Consider the following 17,731-nt stretch of genomic DNA (forward strand, 5'->3'; position numbering starts at 1 on the left):
AGCTCAGTGTGCCACAGGCTGGAGGGCACAAAGCTCACTGTGCCATGGACTGGAGGGTACAAAGCTCACTGTGCCACGGGCTGGAGGGTACAAAGCTCACTGTGCCATGGACTGGAGGGCACAAAGCTCAGTGTGCCACAGGCTGGAGGGCACAAAGCTCACTGTGCCATGGACTGGAGGGTACAAAGCTCACTGTGCCATGGGCTGGAGGGCACAAAGCTCACTGTGCCACAGGCTGGAGGGCACAAAGCTCACTGTGCCATGGACTGGAGGGCACAAAGCTCACTGTGCCATGGGCTGGAGGGCACAAAGCTCACTGTGCCACGGGCTGGAGGGCACAAAGCTCACTGTGCCATGGGTTGGAGGGCACAAAGCTCACTGTGCCATGGGTTGGAGGGCACAAAGCTCACTGTGCCATGGGTTGGAGGGCACAAAGCTCACTGTGCCATGGGCTGGAGGGCACAAAGCTGGCTGCAGCCTGAGCTCCTGCTGCAGGCTCTGCCAGGCTGCAGGAAACCCAGAACAGCCACACAGGGCTCCATCCACAGCTGCAGAGGAGTACCTGACCCACCCCTGGCTGTTCCCACAGCCTCCTCCCCTGGGCACTGCCCCTGCTCTGCCCAGCACTGCACTAATTAGACTAATTACTCTCTGCTCCATCCCGACCCAGCAAGAGCCCGAGGTCACCCCGTCCCAGTTCAGCAAGGATCAGTCAATAAATGCAAACACAGCAATAAAAACCCTGGTGAGGGTGCTGCTGGCAGAGCCTCTGGGACAAGGAGACCAGAAGGAACCCCCTCACACCCCACACTGAAGGATGCCATCAACACAAACCTGGCCTTGAGTAACTCATTAGCTAATCCACTGAAAGAGGCTGGAGAAGAACAGAGGAAGGAGACAAACATCAAATGTACCAATGGGTTATCAGCTCTGGCAGTGCCAGGAGAGCTCCAGTCCCAGGGGCATCAGTAACCCCTGGGCAGGCAGGGGAGGAGGTCAGCACAGCACTGAGCAGCAGCTCTGAGACAAAGCCCAGCCCAGCTCCCCAGAAACCCTGGGCACTTCCCTGGCTGTCCTGTGCAGGCAGGTCAACTCTGCCCGGCTGAATCAAGCACACTGGTATGCAGTCCTGCTTAAATCTGCATTTCCAGAGAAACCTAATTGTGGATTCCTCTTCTCGTAAAAGCAGGATTTAATTCTCACTCAGCAAGTTATGAGGCAGCAGGAAAAAAATATGTTGAGGTGAAACTATTACAATCAGCTTTGTTGCTCTCTGCTTATCTTAGAAATCAATATAAATACAGCAAATCTTAATTTAAATATTCCGAATTTAATAGTAACTTGTCAGTAAAACCTGGTGTACTTGGAGCCTTTTTCTTTAAATCAAGTTATATGCTTTGGTTGCTACCCAGGCTGGGAGATTTAATTCAATACACAAAGCATAATTCCAACCCTCTTGTGTTAAAAATATTCTTTAAATAAATAATAGATCAAAGCAGTGTCACTTTGATGGCATATGCAGTCCATGGAAGGGGGAGAGGAAGGATTAAATGTTTTCAGAGCAGCCCTCATGGAGGAAGGGGCGGGGGACACCAGTGAATTCTCACTTATTTTCTCTATATTTACCACTCATTACTCTGCTGATTTGATTCTCCCCTTATCAGAGCTCTGCCTTCTAAAGAACCTTCAACTTCACACAAACTCTGGGGTTTTTAGAGCAACAAAGCAAGATGAAAAGAAGAGTCATTCCACTCCCAAATGTGTGAATCACTTCCTCTAACTGTAGTAGAGCTCGGATGGCTCCCCATGACTCCTCGATGAATAAGGCAAAATCTGCCACTGCTCGGGGCTCCCGCATTCCCAGGGGGAAATGGCACAGCTTGCCCTGCACCGGGACTGCAGAGCCTGGTCCGGGCTCACCTCTGAGCACCTCCTCGTTCAGAGACAGGCTGGGCTGTTTAACGACGGGGAATGGTCCAGCCGGGGCTGGGAGGAGTTCCTTATCACACTGAAGCTCCTGCAGTGTTGTCCACACTCAGCTCCCAGCCAGAGGCACATCCCCTCCAGCCCGCAGGGAAGCTCCCGCAGCAGCAGCAGCAGCCCAGAGAGAAGAGCACACCTCGGCTGCATCAGCCCTGGCCGGTGGGAAAGGGAGCCAAGAGACAACAGGAGCTGCAGAGACCTGGGGAGGGGGACAGAGGCTCCCCCAGGGAAGGAAGGGGCTGGGCTGGAGGGGCAGAGGGACACCAGGGGCTGTGGGCACTGACAGGGCTGCAGCAGCACCCGGGCCACTGGGGACAGTGCTGGAAGGCAAGGGAAGAGGAAAGGAAACTTCCCGAAGACAGCTAAAACTACAAGTAATTAATTTATGGTGCCAGAGGGCAAAACAAAGCAGTCCAGGAACAAAAAGGGGGAAAATCAACAGCCCATCAGTTTTCACCCTGATGGCACAGGCTGCCCTCACACCAGCACTGCCTCACAGGAAAACCCCACAAACAGCTCCTGGCCTTTTCTCCAGGTGCTCCCTTCCCTGGACAAACCTGTCACACCCAGCTGGGCCATGGGAAAACAGCAGCACGAGTGAGCTGCCCTCCCTCCCTCCACCTTCTGCTCACGGACACGAGGTCAAACCAGATTAGATTTTATGAACTATTTTGCAGGATTAGCCAAACTCGAGCTCACTGGGTGGAAATATTTACCAGACATCACCCCTGCAGCAATCCAAGCCCCATCCTCATCCCCTTCCCTCCCCAGTTCTGTGTTTGTTCCCTCTCATCGAGCACTCAGGAGACAGCCAGTGACAGCTGAAAAGGGGAATAAAACACAAGACGTGGCAAATAGCTGCTGAGATTTAAAAGTAATGAGGCTGAGCATTCTCAAATCAGCTGCTCTTCCTCTCTCAAGTGTCTTTACGTGCTTTTGGTATCTTCCTATGCACCTGCTCTTAAACAAGAAGTAATTATACACAAGAGCAAGTTTGTCCAAAGGACCCCTGACCCAGCTGCCCAGATACAAACGACACCTGAGCCGCACCACTGGCCCTGGGGTGAAGTCATTTGGCTCCAGCTGACTGAGAAAAAAGGACTAAACTGAAAATTCGAGCTTTGCTCCTATTTTCTTCTTCCACAAGAGTCAGATTCAGCATCTTGCAGAGTGACCCAGGGCCCAGCCCCACTGAGCTCATCCCCAGAGAGAGCAGCAGCAACAACCACGACGTCTCTGGCACGGAGAGTCCCAGAGGAGGGAACTGCAGCTCCACGGATCAGGCAGCAGGAGCTGGGCTGGGATGGCCACTGATGGCAGCAAGCACGTGAAACATTTCACAGCAGCCACAGAGAACCCCTGAGCACCCCCTGAACTTGTGCTGCTGCTGCACAACCTATTGATCAGCACAACCAGGGCAAAGTCATTCCTGAATTAGAAACAGGCGACTCTGCAGATCAGGGATGAAGGAACAGGAAGCATCTCAGGAAGGCAGAGGCACCTAAAATAGACCAGCAAGCTCATCACACCTCCACAGTCTACTGGAGAAAGTCTCCTGTGTGCCAGAACCCTCTGGAGCAGAGCACCCAGCGTGGTGTCTGTGCTGCCTTTAAATCACACCCAAAGCGCTCAGCCCGACCCAGCAGTGAGCTGCCAAGTCCCACCTTCAGTACATGGCTCAGAACTTCTGAGAAATGCAGTCACCACCCTGGGAACACTGAGACTCAGCCTGGGCAAAGAGATCACAGCCTGCAAGTTTCAGTAAGTTATTCCATCCTGTCACAAGAGGATCATAAACGTAACGGAAATCTGGGCACCAGAAAAACCCAGACACAGCCAGAAACACAAAGTTATGGGTTCAAGAACTGGGAGAGCCAGCAAGGCTGGAACCCTAAGCAGGTTCCAAGAACAGAATGAGTGCAGATGATGGTCCAGGACATGTCTCAGGTGCTTTGATTGCTCTTTACTGAGACATTTAAGGTGTCCCACAGAGGCAGCAGAGGATCCCAGACTCCCAGCTGGGACGTGTCTCTGTCACTCCCAGAGCTGTCAGGAACACACAACACGTCCCCAAAACCCCAGGAGCTCCTGCTGTCCCAAACACCCCAGGAGCTCCTGCTGTCCCCAAAACCCCAGGAGCTCCTGCTGTCCCCAACACCCCAGGAGCTCCTGCTGTCCCCAACACCCCAGGAGCTCCTGCTGTCCCAGACACCCCAGGAGCTCCTGCTGTCCCAAACACCCCAGGAGCTCCTGCTGTCCCCAACACCCCAGGAGCTCCTGCTGTCCCAGACACCCCAGGAGCTCCTGCTGTCCCCGACACCCCAGGAGCTCCTGCTGTCCCCAACACCCCAGGAGCTCCTGCTGTCCCCAACACCCCAGGAGCTCCTGCTGTCCCAGACACCCCAGGAGCTCCTGCTGTCCCAGACACCCCAGGAGCTCCTGCTGTCCCCAGCACCCCAGGAGCTCCTGCTGTCCCCAGCACCCCAGGAGCTCCTGCTGTCCCCAACACCCCAGGAGCTCCTGCTGTCCCCAAAACCCCAGGAGCTCCTGCTGTAACACAGCCAGAGTTCTGTCTGAAAACCGTGTCCTGCCTCCAAAATCCCACAAGCTGTTTGTCCACAGGACAGCCTCAGTGCACACAGCACCCTGCAAACCCCCCCCAGCTCCTGTGCAGCTGCAGTTCCTGCACCCGCTGCTCCTCCTGACCTCGGGCACTTCACTGCCGTGCCCGGAGCACACGGGGCTGTTCTAAAGGGCCTCAGTGACGGAGCTGCTCCAGGAGCCAGCGCTGTGAGCACTGCAGCGCTGCCTGAGGCAGCTGCAGGTTCGCTGCCCTAATCCCGCACCGAGCACCGGCACACAAACGCTGGCATCCACAGGCAGCGGTTCACCTGGCAGCAGCTCAGCGCCCCCTGAGCTCCGACTCCTTTGCCACCTGTGCCCCGAGTGCTGCTGCTGCAAACCCCACGGTGCCCTGGAGCATTACCCGGTCCTTCATCCTCCAGCTCTGAGCCAAGGACTTGGAGCCCTCGATCTTCTCGCAGTGCCTCTTCTTCATAAAGGCCAGGGGCAAGTTCCAGTCCGTCAGGTCGGACTCATCCTCCTCCCCGAGCCCCAGGAGAGGCGACTGCAGCATCTCAGCCTCCATGGGCGGGGAAGCGCCGGGCTCCACGTGGGCAGCGATGTCCAGCCCGGCACCCAGCGGGGCCGGGGGCCCCTCCGGCCGGAGGGGGGAGGACGGGGCAAGGGCAGCGGGGCGGCGCTCCCCGGTGCGCGGGTAAGGACGGACCCGGGGCACGCGGCGCCTTCACCTGGCGCAGGCAGCGGCCCCGGCCGGGCTCGGTGGCGCGGCCCGGGGAGCACCGAGGGACCGGCGGGGACCGGGCCCGGGGCCTCCCTCGCACCTCTACCCCCGCGGGCCCCGCGCTCTCTGCGGCGGGCACCGCGCCCGGCCCATCGCGGCTCCCTCGCACACCGTGGGGCCGAGGGCGGCTCGGCGAGCTGCGCTCCGGGGGCGGGCGGCGGCGGACGGGACGCGCGTCCCGGGGCGCCGGCGAGCGCGGCCGGGCTCAGCACCGCGGCACGGGGGCGGCCATCTTGCCCGGCCCACAATGCCCCGCGGTACGGGCCGCCGCGCGGGACACGCCGCGCCGCGCGCTCCGCCGCGGTGACGGCGCGTTGCCATGGGGACGGCGCGTTGCCATGGGGACGGCGCGGGAATCCCAGAATCCCAAAATCCCAGAGGCTGGAAAAGCCCTCCCAGCCCGTGGAGCCCCAGCTGTGCCCGGTCCCCACCTCGTGCCCAGCGCCGAGCTGTGAGTGCCACATCCAGGAATTCCTCGGCCACGCCAGGGATGGGCACTCCAAACCTCCCTGGGCAGTTCCAATCCCCGAGCGCCCTTTCCATGGGGGAATTCCTGCTGGAGTCCCTCCGTGGCACCGCTGTCCCTGCCCCTGATCCCTGGAGCAGCCCCCTGCACCGGCAGACCCGAGGGGATTCACCCCAAGCTCTGCCAAAAATCAACGCGCGCGAAAAACGCCAATCTCTTGGTTTTTAAAATTTTTAAAGTTTAATAATAATAAAATGGTTATAAAATATTATATATAAACTGTATTAAAAATAGTAATACAATTAGAGTAATAAAAATGTAGAGTTAGGACAATTACAAGACAATAAAAAGCAAAGAATTCCGGACGTCCGGATGCTCTCGGGCACTTAAGCCACGACAAGCATGCCTTGTGAACAAAGGAATCACCTTAAAAGCAACAGCCTGCTGCATATACAAAACACCTCATGATTATGCATATATTTTATTTAAAACAAGAAATTCGCCTGGTACTTGTCAAAAAGTTTCTGTCAATCCCCAGGCGCCTTTGAGTCTCAGTCAGGCTTGAAGAAGTTCATTTCTGTTGGTAAGGAAAGCCATAAATTCCTCTCCTCTGGAAGATTTAGGGGTTTCTGTAATTGTTATCCTTGTGCGAAGAATTCCTTGATTATCCCATCCCTTTCTTGAGCTGGTTATAAAGTATCTTACATAGCATAGTTTCTATTTTAACACTGTGTTATGACCTAAAAATACATTCAGCACACCACTTGAGAGAGCTAATACAGCGTAACTTCCCAACATCACACACGTGATATTCATTGTAACTACTGCGGAAAGCCGATCATAAAATACGCATTTGTCACAGCGGGTGTCAAACACTGCTGCCAAGGGAGCTCCTCCGTGTTTGCCCCCGGCAGCAGCGCACACCGCATTCACACTCCGTGTAAAAATTCCTTCAAAGCAGAGGTGAAAGGATGTGGAATTCGGTTTAAGCACCGATCGTTTCCATAAACACTTCCCGCCTGTCGACACCCGTGGAATATTTGCAATGCAAGGGCCTTTCTTTACAAGACGTTGGGAGATTTCAAGCGGTGTTTCTTGGGGTCTGCCCTTTCTCCTTCCCTTCGCTGAGGAGCTGAATCCTTGCTCAGGGTGCTTCGTGCCGATGGCTGCGTGATCGTTATCAGGAGGAGCTGCCAGGCTGCAGAAAATGCCCGTGGCCCCATTTCTGCTCGCCTTCCCTGAGTTCCTCAGCAGCAGCCACACAAAACCAGAAAACCGCGGAATTCTGGCACGCTCTGGGTGGGAGGGCACCCTAAAGGTCTTTATTTCCAACCTGCACTGCCACACAAAGTAACCCACACACGCACGCTAATGTGAAAAATGCCTATTTTGTGATTGGCTCTTCGCAAATATTACATTGAATACTGTATGTGCTCTGGAGGGTTATTTTGTAATGCTGTATTGATCCTTTTTAAGTAGTGTGTAAAATCCAGTTCCAGGTTATAACATCATGTTAAAATAGAAACTCTGCGATGTTACTAGCTCAAGAAAAGGGATGAGATAATCAAGAATAATCTTTGCACAGAGATAACAGCCACAGGAAACCTAAAGAGTCACAGCCTCCTTATCAGAAAAGACAAACATCCTTCCACCTCCTCTCCATCTTTATGGAACCACCAGGATTAAGGGGAAGAAGTTGACAAAAAACCAGAAAAATTCTTAATTTGCAGGGAATTTATGCATCATGTATGGGATACATGAATATGCAACAGGCTGTTGCTTTTGAGGTGATTGCTTTGTTCACAAAACATGCTTGTCGTGGCTTGAGTGCCCGAGAGCACCCAGACATCCGGAATTCTTTGCTTTTTATTGTCTTGTGATTGTCCTAACTCTAAATTTTTATTACTCTAATTGTATTACTATTTTTTTTTTAATAACTATTCTATTACTAACACATTTTTAACATTTTAAAAACCAAGTGATTGGCGTTTTTCAGCCAGTGGTGCCCTGGCTGCGGGCACACAGCGCTCCCGGGGGATCTCCGGCTGGCCTCTCCCCCGCACGGCTCCCGCTGCGGGTTCCACCCTCTCCTGCCCCCGGGCAGCCTTCCCTGCAGCCAAAGCTCCGTCCCGGGGCAGAGGTGGTGCCGCTGCTGCCCTCAGGAGCGCCCTTTCCATGCACAGCCCCGGTTCTGGACAGAATTACAGATTAAATTGCCCCCTTGCTCGCAGGGAATCGGAGGAGTGGAGGCGTCATGTCAGGTGAGTGATGCCCTAAACCCAAAACGCAGGATTATCTGCCAGAAACACATTTGGACACGTTCTCCCACCTGTCACTCTTTTTAATGAAAAATCCTCCTATCTCAGCCTCTGTCGATGTCCTTTGTTTTGCCTTATTCAGCCATCTAATTCTAATTCCACTTTTGGGCAGGAAGAAATACAGATATGGGAAGAAGAATGTTGCTCATAAATATCACGGGAGATCTTATCTTTCGATTTCATTACCCAAACCCACAGGTCGCCAAGTGAGTCAGCTGGATGCAAAGCTCTGAGCCCAAAGGCCACCAGGCCACCTTCCCTGGGGCTCTGAGGGCAGGTGTTTGGTGCAGGTGGCCACGTTCCTTCCCCAGGGCAGCCCCCCAGCCCAGCACTGCCTGTTTGGGCCATTTAGGGGCCAACAAACGAGGTTTGTGTCACCAAATGACACAAGCAAAAACGACGCAGCACAGCTTTGGTCACGATGAAGAGATTCATTTATTTCCTCTGACTCCAATCTTTTATAGTTCTCCAAAGGTGCCAGTGGATTGGAGGGTGAACGTGCCACCTCTCCAAGGACACTGGACAAACTACCTGTGCATCAAATTTCTCCACCTCTGTGAAAGAATGCAAAACAACAGGTTGTTTACAGAAAGTTGTGGGGGAAAGTTCTCTACAAGAATGCAAACTCAGAAGGCTTTAGAAAACTCTTGATAACCAGGGCGACAGGTTTGTTTTAACATTTCAGTCGGGGCAGCTTTACAGCCTAAAGACAGTGGGTAAAATATTTATTGGGAAGAATATCTACTCTGAAGCAAGTCGGATTTGAGCGCTGTTATTCATGCGTGCGCACAGATTTCCTGCCCTGCTTCCCGCAGACGTGAGCCGGGCCCGGGGGCACGGCGTGGGGAGGCAGGTGAGAAGGGGGCGGGCGGGGCCCTGTGCCAAGGAGCATCAAATCCGCATCAAAACACGATTCACATGATTCACACTTCGCCTCCCGTCTCGGGAAGGCTCCCGCTGACCTCCCCTGCCAGACGGAGCAGCCGCGGCTCTTCCCGGCGCTGCAGGGCAGGAATCGAGTCCTCACACAGGCACCGGTGATCCCCAGCACCCCGAAGCTGCTGGGGGGTGCTGGTGCCTCCCCACAGGAGCAGGGCAGCAGCTCCTGCCGCAGCTCCGGCTTTCCGAGCACGGGCACCGGGGCAGGGATGGAAAACTGAGGCTTTCCCTGCGCAGACAGGGACCACGGAATCCTCTGCGCTGGAAAAGCCCCCAGAGAGCATCGAGTCCAACCACTCCCCAGCACTGACCGTGTCCCCAGGTGCCACATCCGCAAGGCTTTTAAATCCCCCCCCAGGGATGGGGACTCCCCCGCTGCCCCGGGCAGCTGTGCCGGGGCTGGACAATCCCTCTGGAGTAAGAAACTTTCCCCAATATCCAACCTGAAGCTCCCCAGGCACAGCCTGAGGCCATTTCCTCTTGTCCTCTTGTTGCCTGGGAGCAGAGCCTGACCCCCCCCCCCCCCGCAGCTGCCCCCTCCTGCCAGGGAGTTTTGGGGAGTGAGGAGGTGCCCCCTGAGCCTCTTCCCATGCCAGTTGTTCTGCAGTGCCGCAGCCCCCGGTGTGATGGGATGTGCTCTTCTGAGCACAGTCAAACTGCCTCAGAAATGTGGGAGACACAAAAAGGGTGTAAAGTGGCATCTCAGTCAGCAGCACCCGTTGGGAATATGACAGCGATTCATGTTCTCTTCTCACGCTGAAAAGGCCAGAATAAATACTAGGTCAAAAACCTCTCCTTGCAGTTTTAGTGAAAGAAACACTTTGACACCAGGAGAAATTTTTCACCGAGGAAGAAAAGAGAGGGAGAAAGGAAAGGTGATGCAGATTTTGGAAGCAGAAAATTTATCTGAGCGTTTTATCTGTTGGCTTTGCCTCCCCTGAGCTATAAAAGGGCGAGTTTCCGGATGAATCAGCGGCTGTAGAGTTTAGTTAATGAGTGCATTTGACATCCTCGGATTCCAGGTAGTACACAAGTTGGAAGTCATTTAGACCGTGAAGCAGCCGCCGCGTTTGACCCCGAAGGCGACTTCAGTTCAGCGCAAATGTAAAGATTTCTGTGTTCCCGGCGGCACAGGGGAGACTCAAATGACCCCTCCGCGCACTGACAGCAATCGGCTGCCTAATGGAGCTGTTTTCCTCATAAAGCCTGAGCGAGGCTGCACTCGATAGTCGGGGATGCGATAGATCGGAGGGTTTGGAGGAGCTGCTAATAGAGTTCTCCAGCCCCCGCCATCCATCTCCCAGCCGCTCATCCGTTATCATTATCTCCCTTTGTCTCCTCGCAGGCCGGGCAATTTGCGAGGTGATGGCGCTATGTGTGTTTAACTGCACGTGATCGATGTCAGCTCGGCGGATATCCTCTGGTTTTCTCATTATAAGTGCAGAAATGTTCCCTTAAGCAGCACGTCGCTGTTGTAGATCGGTATCAGCTCTGACAAAGCCGCCCCAAAGCGCCGGGAGCAGGAGCCGGGGAGCTCCGCTGCCTCCTCCCGGGGCTGGCAAAAGCCTTCAGCCCAAAAGTCCTGGCTTCTTTTTGCAGCCCACGTTCCCACGGAACAGGCAGGACCCGACCTTTCCCTTTGGCTGATAATAAATAATTCAGCGTTTTACATGGATTTCTCATCCTGTCCTCACTTGGGGCCTGGGAATCTGGAAGCTGTTTCATGGAGCTGCCTTTGGAAATGCCAGCCCAAAGATGGGGAGGTTGCTTTGGAATCGGAACCAGAACCAGAACTGGTTTGGTTTGGTGATCTGTGGTAAGAGGGACAACCACCAAGAGATTGGGATCCCACCAAAAGAGTCCCAGAACGGAGAAACCCAGCCTGGCTCGCCTGTGGAGGGTTAACCAGCAGCGTTGGTTTGGAGAGAGGAACCCAAAAATCCCTTCCTCCATCTGGGAAATGCATTTACCTGTGGAACCAGCATGAGGAGACCATTCCCATGGAATACATCAGCTGAAACCTTTTCCTCCCGCCTAGGAGGAAACCCAGGTTCCTGATGGAGTGACACCCTGAGCACCATCTGTTTCCTAAGTGCTGGTGGGTTTCACGGTCCGTGTGTGCTGAAATCCTGTGGCTTTGTGAGGCACAGGGTGAGCAGCCTGGTTACAGCTCCTGGCAGTGGGAGGAGCAGCCACACAAACTTCTGTCACTTAGCCCGGGCAGGATCCGCCCTGCAGCGGTTTTACACGCTGTATAAATCTAACGTGTGGATTTCCAGCAGGCTGAGGACTCCCCATTCCCCTGCTGATGGAACAGGGGGGCTGTGGCACGGACAACAGGCACACTCCACTTCCCCAGCCCCTGCCAGGAGTTCCTGTCCCTGGAAACACTGCCAGCAGCTTCTGGATCCACGACTCATTTCTTTTGCATTTCCCAAGCAGAAGAGCCCTGCAGGAGGCAATTCCCCCCAGAACACCCCTGACAACGTCACCAGTGCACGGCTGGACGGTGCCAGCCCCCAGGGGCAGGGATGGAGTTGCAATTCCAGTGTGAAAAACCATGAACCAAATGTGCTCCTGCCAGGTGTGCAGGAGCCCAGAGCTTTGCCAGACCATGAAGAGCCGTGCTGAGGCTCCCACTGCCACCCCGGGGGTGTCAGAGCCGGCTGGGCCCCTGCCATCCCCTGCATCTCCAGCTCAGGAAATGCCAGCTGCACAGCAGCCAAAGCATTTCCAGCTTCACTCAGAGCCTGGAAGCAGCTCCTGGGCCTTTCCAGTCACCCTCAGTCTCTCTGCAGCTTCTGGAGCCTCGACCTTGTACAGGAATTGATGCCCCCCAGCCCTAATGCAGCCTCTCTGCAGAGACTCTCAGCATCCTGAGATCCCTTTTCCCACTAAAAGCCGCCCTCGAGCTCGGGGTCAGCCCTCACAGCAGCAAGCCCAGGGAATCCCTCTGGCCTTGGCGTGGTTTTCTCCATCCTGGCTTTAAAACCTTCTGTGTGTTAACCCCAAACCCTCCAACATGAATTGGCTCTGGCACCTCAGATCCCCCACCCAGCACCCAGGACCCCTCCAAACCTCCCTGTCCCTGCTCCAGCTGCTCCCTGTTTGGGAGCAGAGCCCAGCTCAGCTCTCTGATTCCTGTCCCCACGCTTGCACTCCCACCTGTCCAACCCAGGCTGGGATCCATGTGCTCCATATGGACCTTCCAGGCTTGTCCTGCCACAGATCCATCCATCCCTCCCTCCATCCATCCCTCCATCCATCCATCATCCATCCATCCATCCATCCATCCATCCATCCATCCATCCATCCCTCCATCCATCCCTCCATCCATCCACCATCCATCCATCCATCCCTCCATCCATCCCTCCATCCATCCACCATCCATCCATCCATCCCTCCATCCATCCCTCCCTCCATCCATCCATCCATCCATCCATCCATCCATCCATCCATCCATCATCCATCCATCCATCCATCCATCCATCCATCCATCCATCCATCCATCCCTCCATCCATCCATCCATCCCTCCATCCATCCATCCATCCATCCATCCATCCATCCATCCATCCATCCATCCATCCCTCCATCCATCCATCCATCCATCCCTCCATCCATCCATCCATCCATCCATCCATCCATCCATCCATCCATCCATCCATCCCTCCATCCATCCATCCCAAAGCTGGCCGTGGAAGCTTTCCCGGTCTCCACAGACGTGTTTGGGGTTTGTGTGACCAGGTTAATGCAGGAGGGGGTACCGGGGTGCCTTTTGTGCCCCGTGGGGGAGCCCCGGCTGCAAAGCACGAGGAGGAAGGAGCAGCAGAGCCATCATGGCATGAGCTGACCACAGCCCTGCTCCTCACCCCTCTGCGTCGCCGCAGGGGAGGAGGGAGAGGCTTCAGGAGTGAAGATGGTCCTGGGGAGAAGGGAGGGATGAGGGGAAGCCGTTTAAATATTTCATTTTTATTTCTCATTATCCTACTCTGATTTGATTGGTAACAAACTGATTTCCCCAAGTCCAGCCTGCTTGCCCGCGGTGTTGATTGCTGGGGGATTCCTCCCTGCCCTTATCTTGCCCCACGAGGCTTTTGCTCTATTTTCTCTCCCCCTCGGCTGAGGACGGAGCTCTGGGGGTGCCCGGTGTGCAGCCTGGGTCACCCCAGCACAGCACAGTAACAGAACACCACAGAGGGCGTGGGAGAAAAGGAGCAAGAGACTGCAAAATAATAAATAATCATGGAAAAAACTAGGGCACAGCAGTGTCACCGGCTTTTGATGTTTCCTTCTCATCCTGCCCTGCCTCTTCTCCCACGAAAAGGGAACACTGCAAGGTGGGAAGAAGCGCCAGAGCAACAGGGACACTGAGCTGTGTCTGTTCAGAAGCACCAGAAGGATTACAGATAAATATTGAAGCTATCAAAGAAGCTTAAAGGATTTAGGAACCCACTCCCCATTATTATCCTCACTGGGGGAGGGGAAGTGATCTCTGCAGCCCTACAAACACCAGAACCGTGCTGACTCCTGAAAGCCCCCACCTCGGCTGCAAATTCCCCCTCGTTTGCTGGACGGGGGGGAAATGACCATGGTGGGGTTGTGACACTCGGAGGCACGTTTGTCACTGGCGGGTGCTGCGGGGAGCCGAGCTCTGTGACAGCCCAGAGCACCCCTGAGGCAGAGCCGGGGCAGCAGGGCCAGTCCCAGAGCAGCACTGGGAGCGCTGGGCTGGGATCCGTCCCTCAGCTTTCCCTCGCTTTCTCTTACTGCAGGGAAATCCAGACAGCGCTGAAAAACGACCTGAGCGATGGTCTGGGAGGAAAAGCTGGCGGCTCTTCTGACGTGCGTGTGTGCAGACAGGGGGGAATTCCTGCACAAATCAATTCCGAGGCGGATGTGGGGTGCGGGGAGCTGCCTCCATTCAGCTCCGCTGCCGAGGCGTCACCGCAAACCTCATTACCCAGACACGACACGGCCCCGCTCCGCCGCCTCCCGGCGCCGCTGCCGGCCACAGAAAGCTCCGTTCTCACCGGAGAGGGGTGACAGGCGTGTCTGCCATGGGCAGAGCAGCGTCCTGCTCGCCGGGGCTCTCGGCTCCGGCCGCACAGCCCCGGGCACACGCCCCGCTCCTTCCCTGCCCTGCCGGGCATCGCCCTCCTCGCCCAAAAGCCACCCCAGGTGGGCACAGCGAGGATGGGCTCCGGCCGCTCTGGGCTTAAAGCTTCACTCCCTGCTCAAAAAGGCACCGCAGGGGGCAGGGACCCAAGGGGACCCGGCCCAGCCCCATGGCAGCTCCCCCTGCTCCAGCCCGGCCCTGCACTCCCGTGCCGGGAACATCTCGTCCACCCCGGGCCCCTCTGCAGCCCTCCCTGCAATTCTGGCTGCTGCCAGCTCGGTCCTCCAGCACCCGGAATGGTTTCTCTGCTGCACTTTTAAGGGGATGCTGCAGTTTTAAACCACAAATTAAATTTTTAATGAAACTTCATAACTGTTGTACCCAAATGTAATGTAATATTGATAGGAACTGTGCATCCAGCTAGCATGAGACTGCCCTAGAAAGCTTTTTAGGATGTTATGCAATATGGAGCTAAATTAATTATTTGTAATGAAAGGATCTGTGTCCCTATAGCATCACAGAGACCTACTGGTACAGAGACCACACTCCCGAGCCTCACTGAGTGTAAATGTCAGGCAATTTAGGAGGAGACTGGCTCGTGAGATGGGAACAATGAAAGCAAGGGAAGGGAAAATGGGAAGAGAGTGAATGTGCGAGAGAGGGAGAGAGAGAGAGGGAGAGAAACAGAGAGGGAGAGATCTGCAAAGAAAGACTGCAGCAAAATGCAGCAAAATTCCCAACTCCTGTCCAGAATGTGTCTGCCACAGAAGGGAATACTCCATCTCACACACGGTGTGTGCGCTGGCTGCACCCCGTGCCTGAGCTGCTCTAGTGACAGCTGCACCCTTTAGAAGGCACCAAAAAAACCCCATTTTGCACATACAGCATTGTCAACAGAACCATGGAGCAGCTGGGGCTGCTTCCCTGTGCCTGGTCCAGCTGCAAAAGGAAAAGGCTTTGCAGGTGATCTGACCCCCTCACATCTGGGCTCTGCACAGGCAGCGGTGCTGTGGCCAGAGATGCTGTCCTTGCTGCAGTTTCCCCAAGAACAAGTATTTCTATTGAAAAAAAAAAGACAAATCATCCTGGCATCTGTGCCCTGTCCTGCTTTGAGCCTGCTGGGGATGGGGGTGTGGGGCTGGGGATGTGGCTGGAGGGGACGGACAGCACGGGCACAAGCAGCAGCTCCATGCCCAGACAAAGGGAGCTGAGCTTCTGGCAGTGTAGCCATTGCTGCTTCCCATTTCAAGCTGCCTCCATCCCATAATGGATCGCGTCGTTCCCACTCCGCAGAGGAGACTTAAATGCGGAATCAGCATCACCCCACAGGAGATGGTTTATGTACAGCAGGCTGCACAAGCAGGAGAGAAAGCTTCCACTGCCTGCTCCCTGGGGCTCCAGCTCCTGGGATTAGAGAGATTTGTCCACTTTAAAAAACTGTCCTCTGTGCACTGGTGATTCTGCTGCTCCCACACGGAGGTTAGTGCGCAGCAGACGGGAGATTGGCACCCCTCACCTCTGCACGGGCAGAGGCCACGGGCCGGCAGCACCCTGGGCTGTCCAAAGCCATCCTCGTCCATCACCAGTACAAATGTGCCTGCTGGCTCCTGTTCAGGGCTAAATCATCTGCGAGGGTCCTTGAGAGCTGTGCTCAGCTCTTTTCAGCTACAGAGCCATAAATCAGCTGCTACCGAGCGCTTGGGAAGAGGCAAGAGAAGAGTTAAAAACAGGGGCTCCATTACTCCATTACAGCCACACAGCTCCTAAATCTACAGAAGCAATAACAGATCCTACTGCATGATTCAGTGATTCTGGGAAAGCTGAAATCCTGATCATGTTTTCCGGTTCTTTCTTTGCATTAGGAGCCACAGGGGTTATTTTGCTTATCTCTTGTAGAGCAGCTTTGTTGTTTTTTCCCATCCAGGCATTTCCTGGTCTCCATCACCATAGCATCCGAGTGTTTATTTTATTGCATTTGTCACCTTGGTCTCATCTCCGCATAATGTGCTATGGATGACAAAAGATTGCGAGGGAAATTGGTTCAGTGACACGCTCAGCTCTGTCAGTGCTGTGCAGATGTGAGCAGGAGTGGGACCCGGCTCCGCTGCCTCTCACACTGCTTTACACTGGTGTAATTCTATTGCCTGCAGTAACATTATTTTTGGGTTGTGTTCCTGCCTGTGGCAGAAGGATTAGACCTGCAGTCTTGTCAGCTTTTCCTTTCGCCAAAAAACCCCAAACCCAGCCAGCACAGAAGGGAGACTGCTCTGCCCAGCAAACCCCAGGGGGGCTGTCCCCTCCTTATCCCCCTCCCTCCCTGTCCTGCTGCACTGGAACACTGCTCAGCACAGAGAGCCAGCAGCAGGGACACTAACCAGGGCGATAAAGCCAGAAGGAAGAGCCTGCTGGAAAGGCAGATTTCCTGCAGGAAAGCACAACACCCCAGAGGGGAGCAGTGCCAGAGGTGTGGGCAGCCCTGCAGGTGAGCAGCACCACAGGTGGCTTGAACCACACAGGCAGGACCAGCAGTGAGACCCAGGAACCTCAGGAAGGCTCCAAAGGACACCCAGATCTCCTCAGGCCCCATGAGCACGGGGACAGGTCGGATGCACGCTGATGAAAGCACTACAGGATGCCCATGAAGGTGCCCCAGAGGTGCTGATCACCCTGGCACAGCTCCTGACCTCTCAGCCACTTTGGTCAGCCCTGCCCTGGGTCTCCTGGGCTGGCATAAATGTGCAGCAGAGCCTCAGAGGGTTTGCCAGCCTGCCATCCTGCTCCTGCTGAGAACCCCAGGCCCCTGGGTTTGGCCATGAAATGCTGCTTTAACTGTACCAGAGCAGGGCTGGATGGGGAAAGAAGCTCCCAAGGGCAGCTGAGCTGCCTTTGAGGAGGAAACTCTCCCTGCCAAGTCAGTGTGTCACAAACCTCCCGGGGCTGGATAAAGATCCGCTCCAGGAAAGGCTTCAAACCAGTCACAGGAGCCACTGAGAGCAGCTCAGGGAGCTCCAGCCCCAGCCAGGGCTCCTCAGGTCTGCTCCAGGCAGAGCAAAGGGGAAAGGGCCATGGAGCCACTGTGGTTTATATTCTGCAGATCCATGGACTGAAAGCCTTTGTATTTTATTGACCCACTTCACTAATCAAAATTAATTGCTTCATATTCCACAGGATAACTTGGCATTATGTAAATACTCCAGCCATATGTGCTGCTGCAGTGCCCAGTTGAGCTAAGGGCCACGGTCCCCCATTTCCCCTGCAGGCTGCTCTCCAGGGCAGGAGTTTCCTACCACAACACAACACCCCAGGAGAGGACAAGGATAAAGTCAACAGGCAGGAGAGGCTCGGGGAGCTGGGACAGCTCCGTTTGTGCTCAGGTGTCCTGGCCAAGGACGTGGGGAACAAGGGCAGGGGACACTGCTGGCTGAATGAGAATCGGCCTCGGCTGAAGTGCTGAAGATGGGAAAAGTGACAGCTCCAACAGCCACGAGCTATTCCCACCAAGGCCAGATGCAGACGTTACCTGCAAGGTTCTTTCGCTGGTTAA

The 17,731-nt window shown here is 55.0% G+C and overlaps 1 protein-coding gene across 2 annotated transcripts in view; it reads right to left on the reverse strand.

The window, feature by feature from the left end:
* The window catches only part of RPTOR (regulatory associated protein of MTOR complex 1), a 100,918-nt gene extending 95,375 nt beyond the window's left edge, over positions 1-5,543 (reverse strand). Inside the window, exon 1 of one of the 2 annotated variants that reach the window (XM_053994546.1) lies at positions 4,970-5,543. In XM_053994546.1, coding sequence (XP_053850521.1) covers positions 4,970-5,131 — 162 coding nt within the window. In that variant the 5' untranslated portion in view covers positions 5,132-5,543. The remainder of the gene's footprint in view (positions 1-4,969) is intronic. The other variant, XM_053994547.1, reaches the window with a different exon arrangement.
* Between the last annotated feature and the right edge of the window lie 12,188 nt (positions 5,544-17,731).

Source organism: Vidua macroura, chromosome 19 (genome assembly GCF_024509145.1).
Source record: "Vidua macroura isolate BioBank_ID:100142 chromosome 19, ASM2450914v1, whole genome shotgun sequence".
NCBI lineage: Eukaryota > Metazoa > Chordata > Aves > Passeriformes > Viduidae > Vidua > Vidua macroura.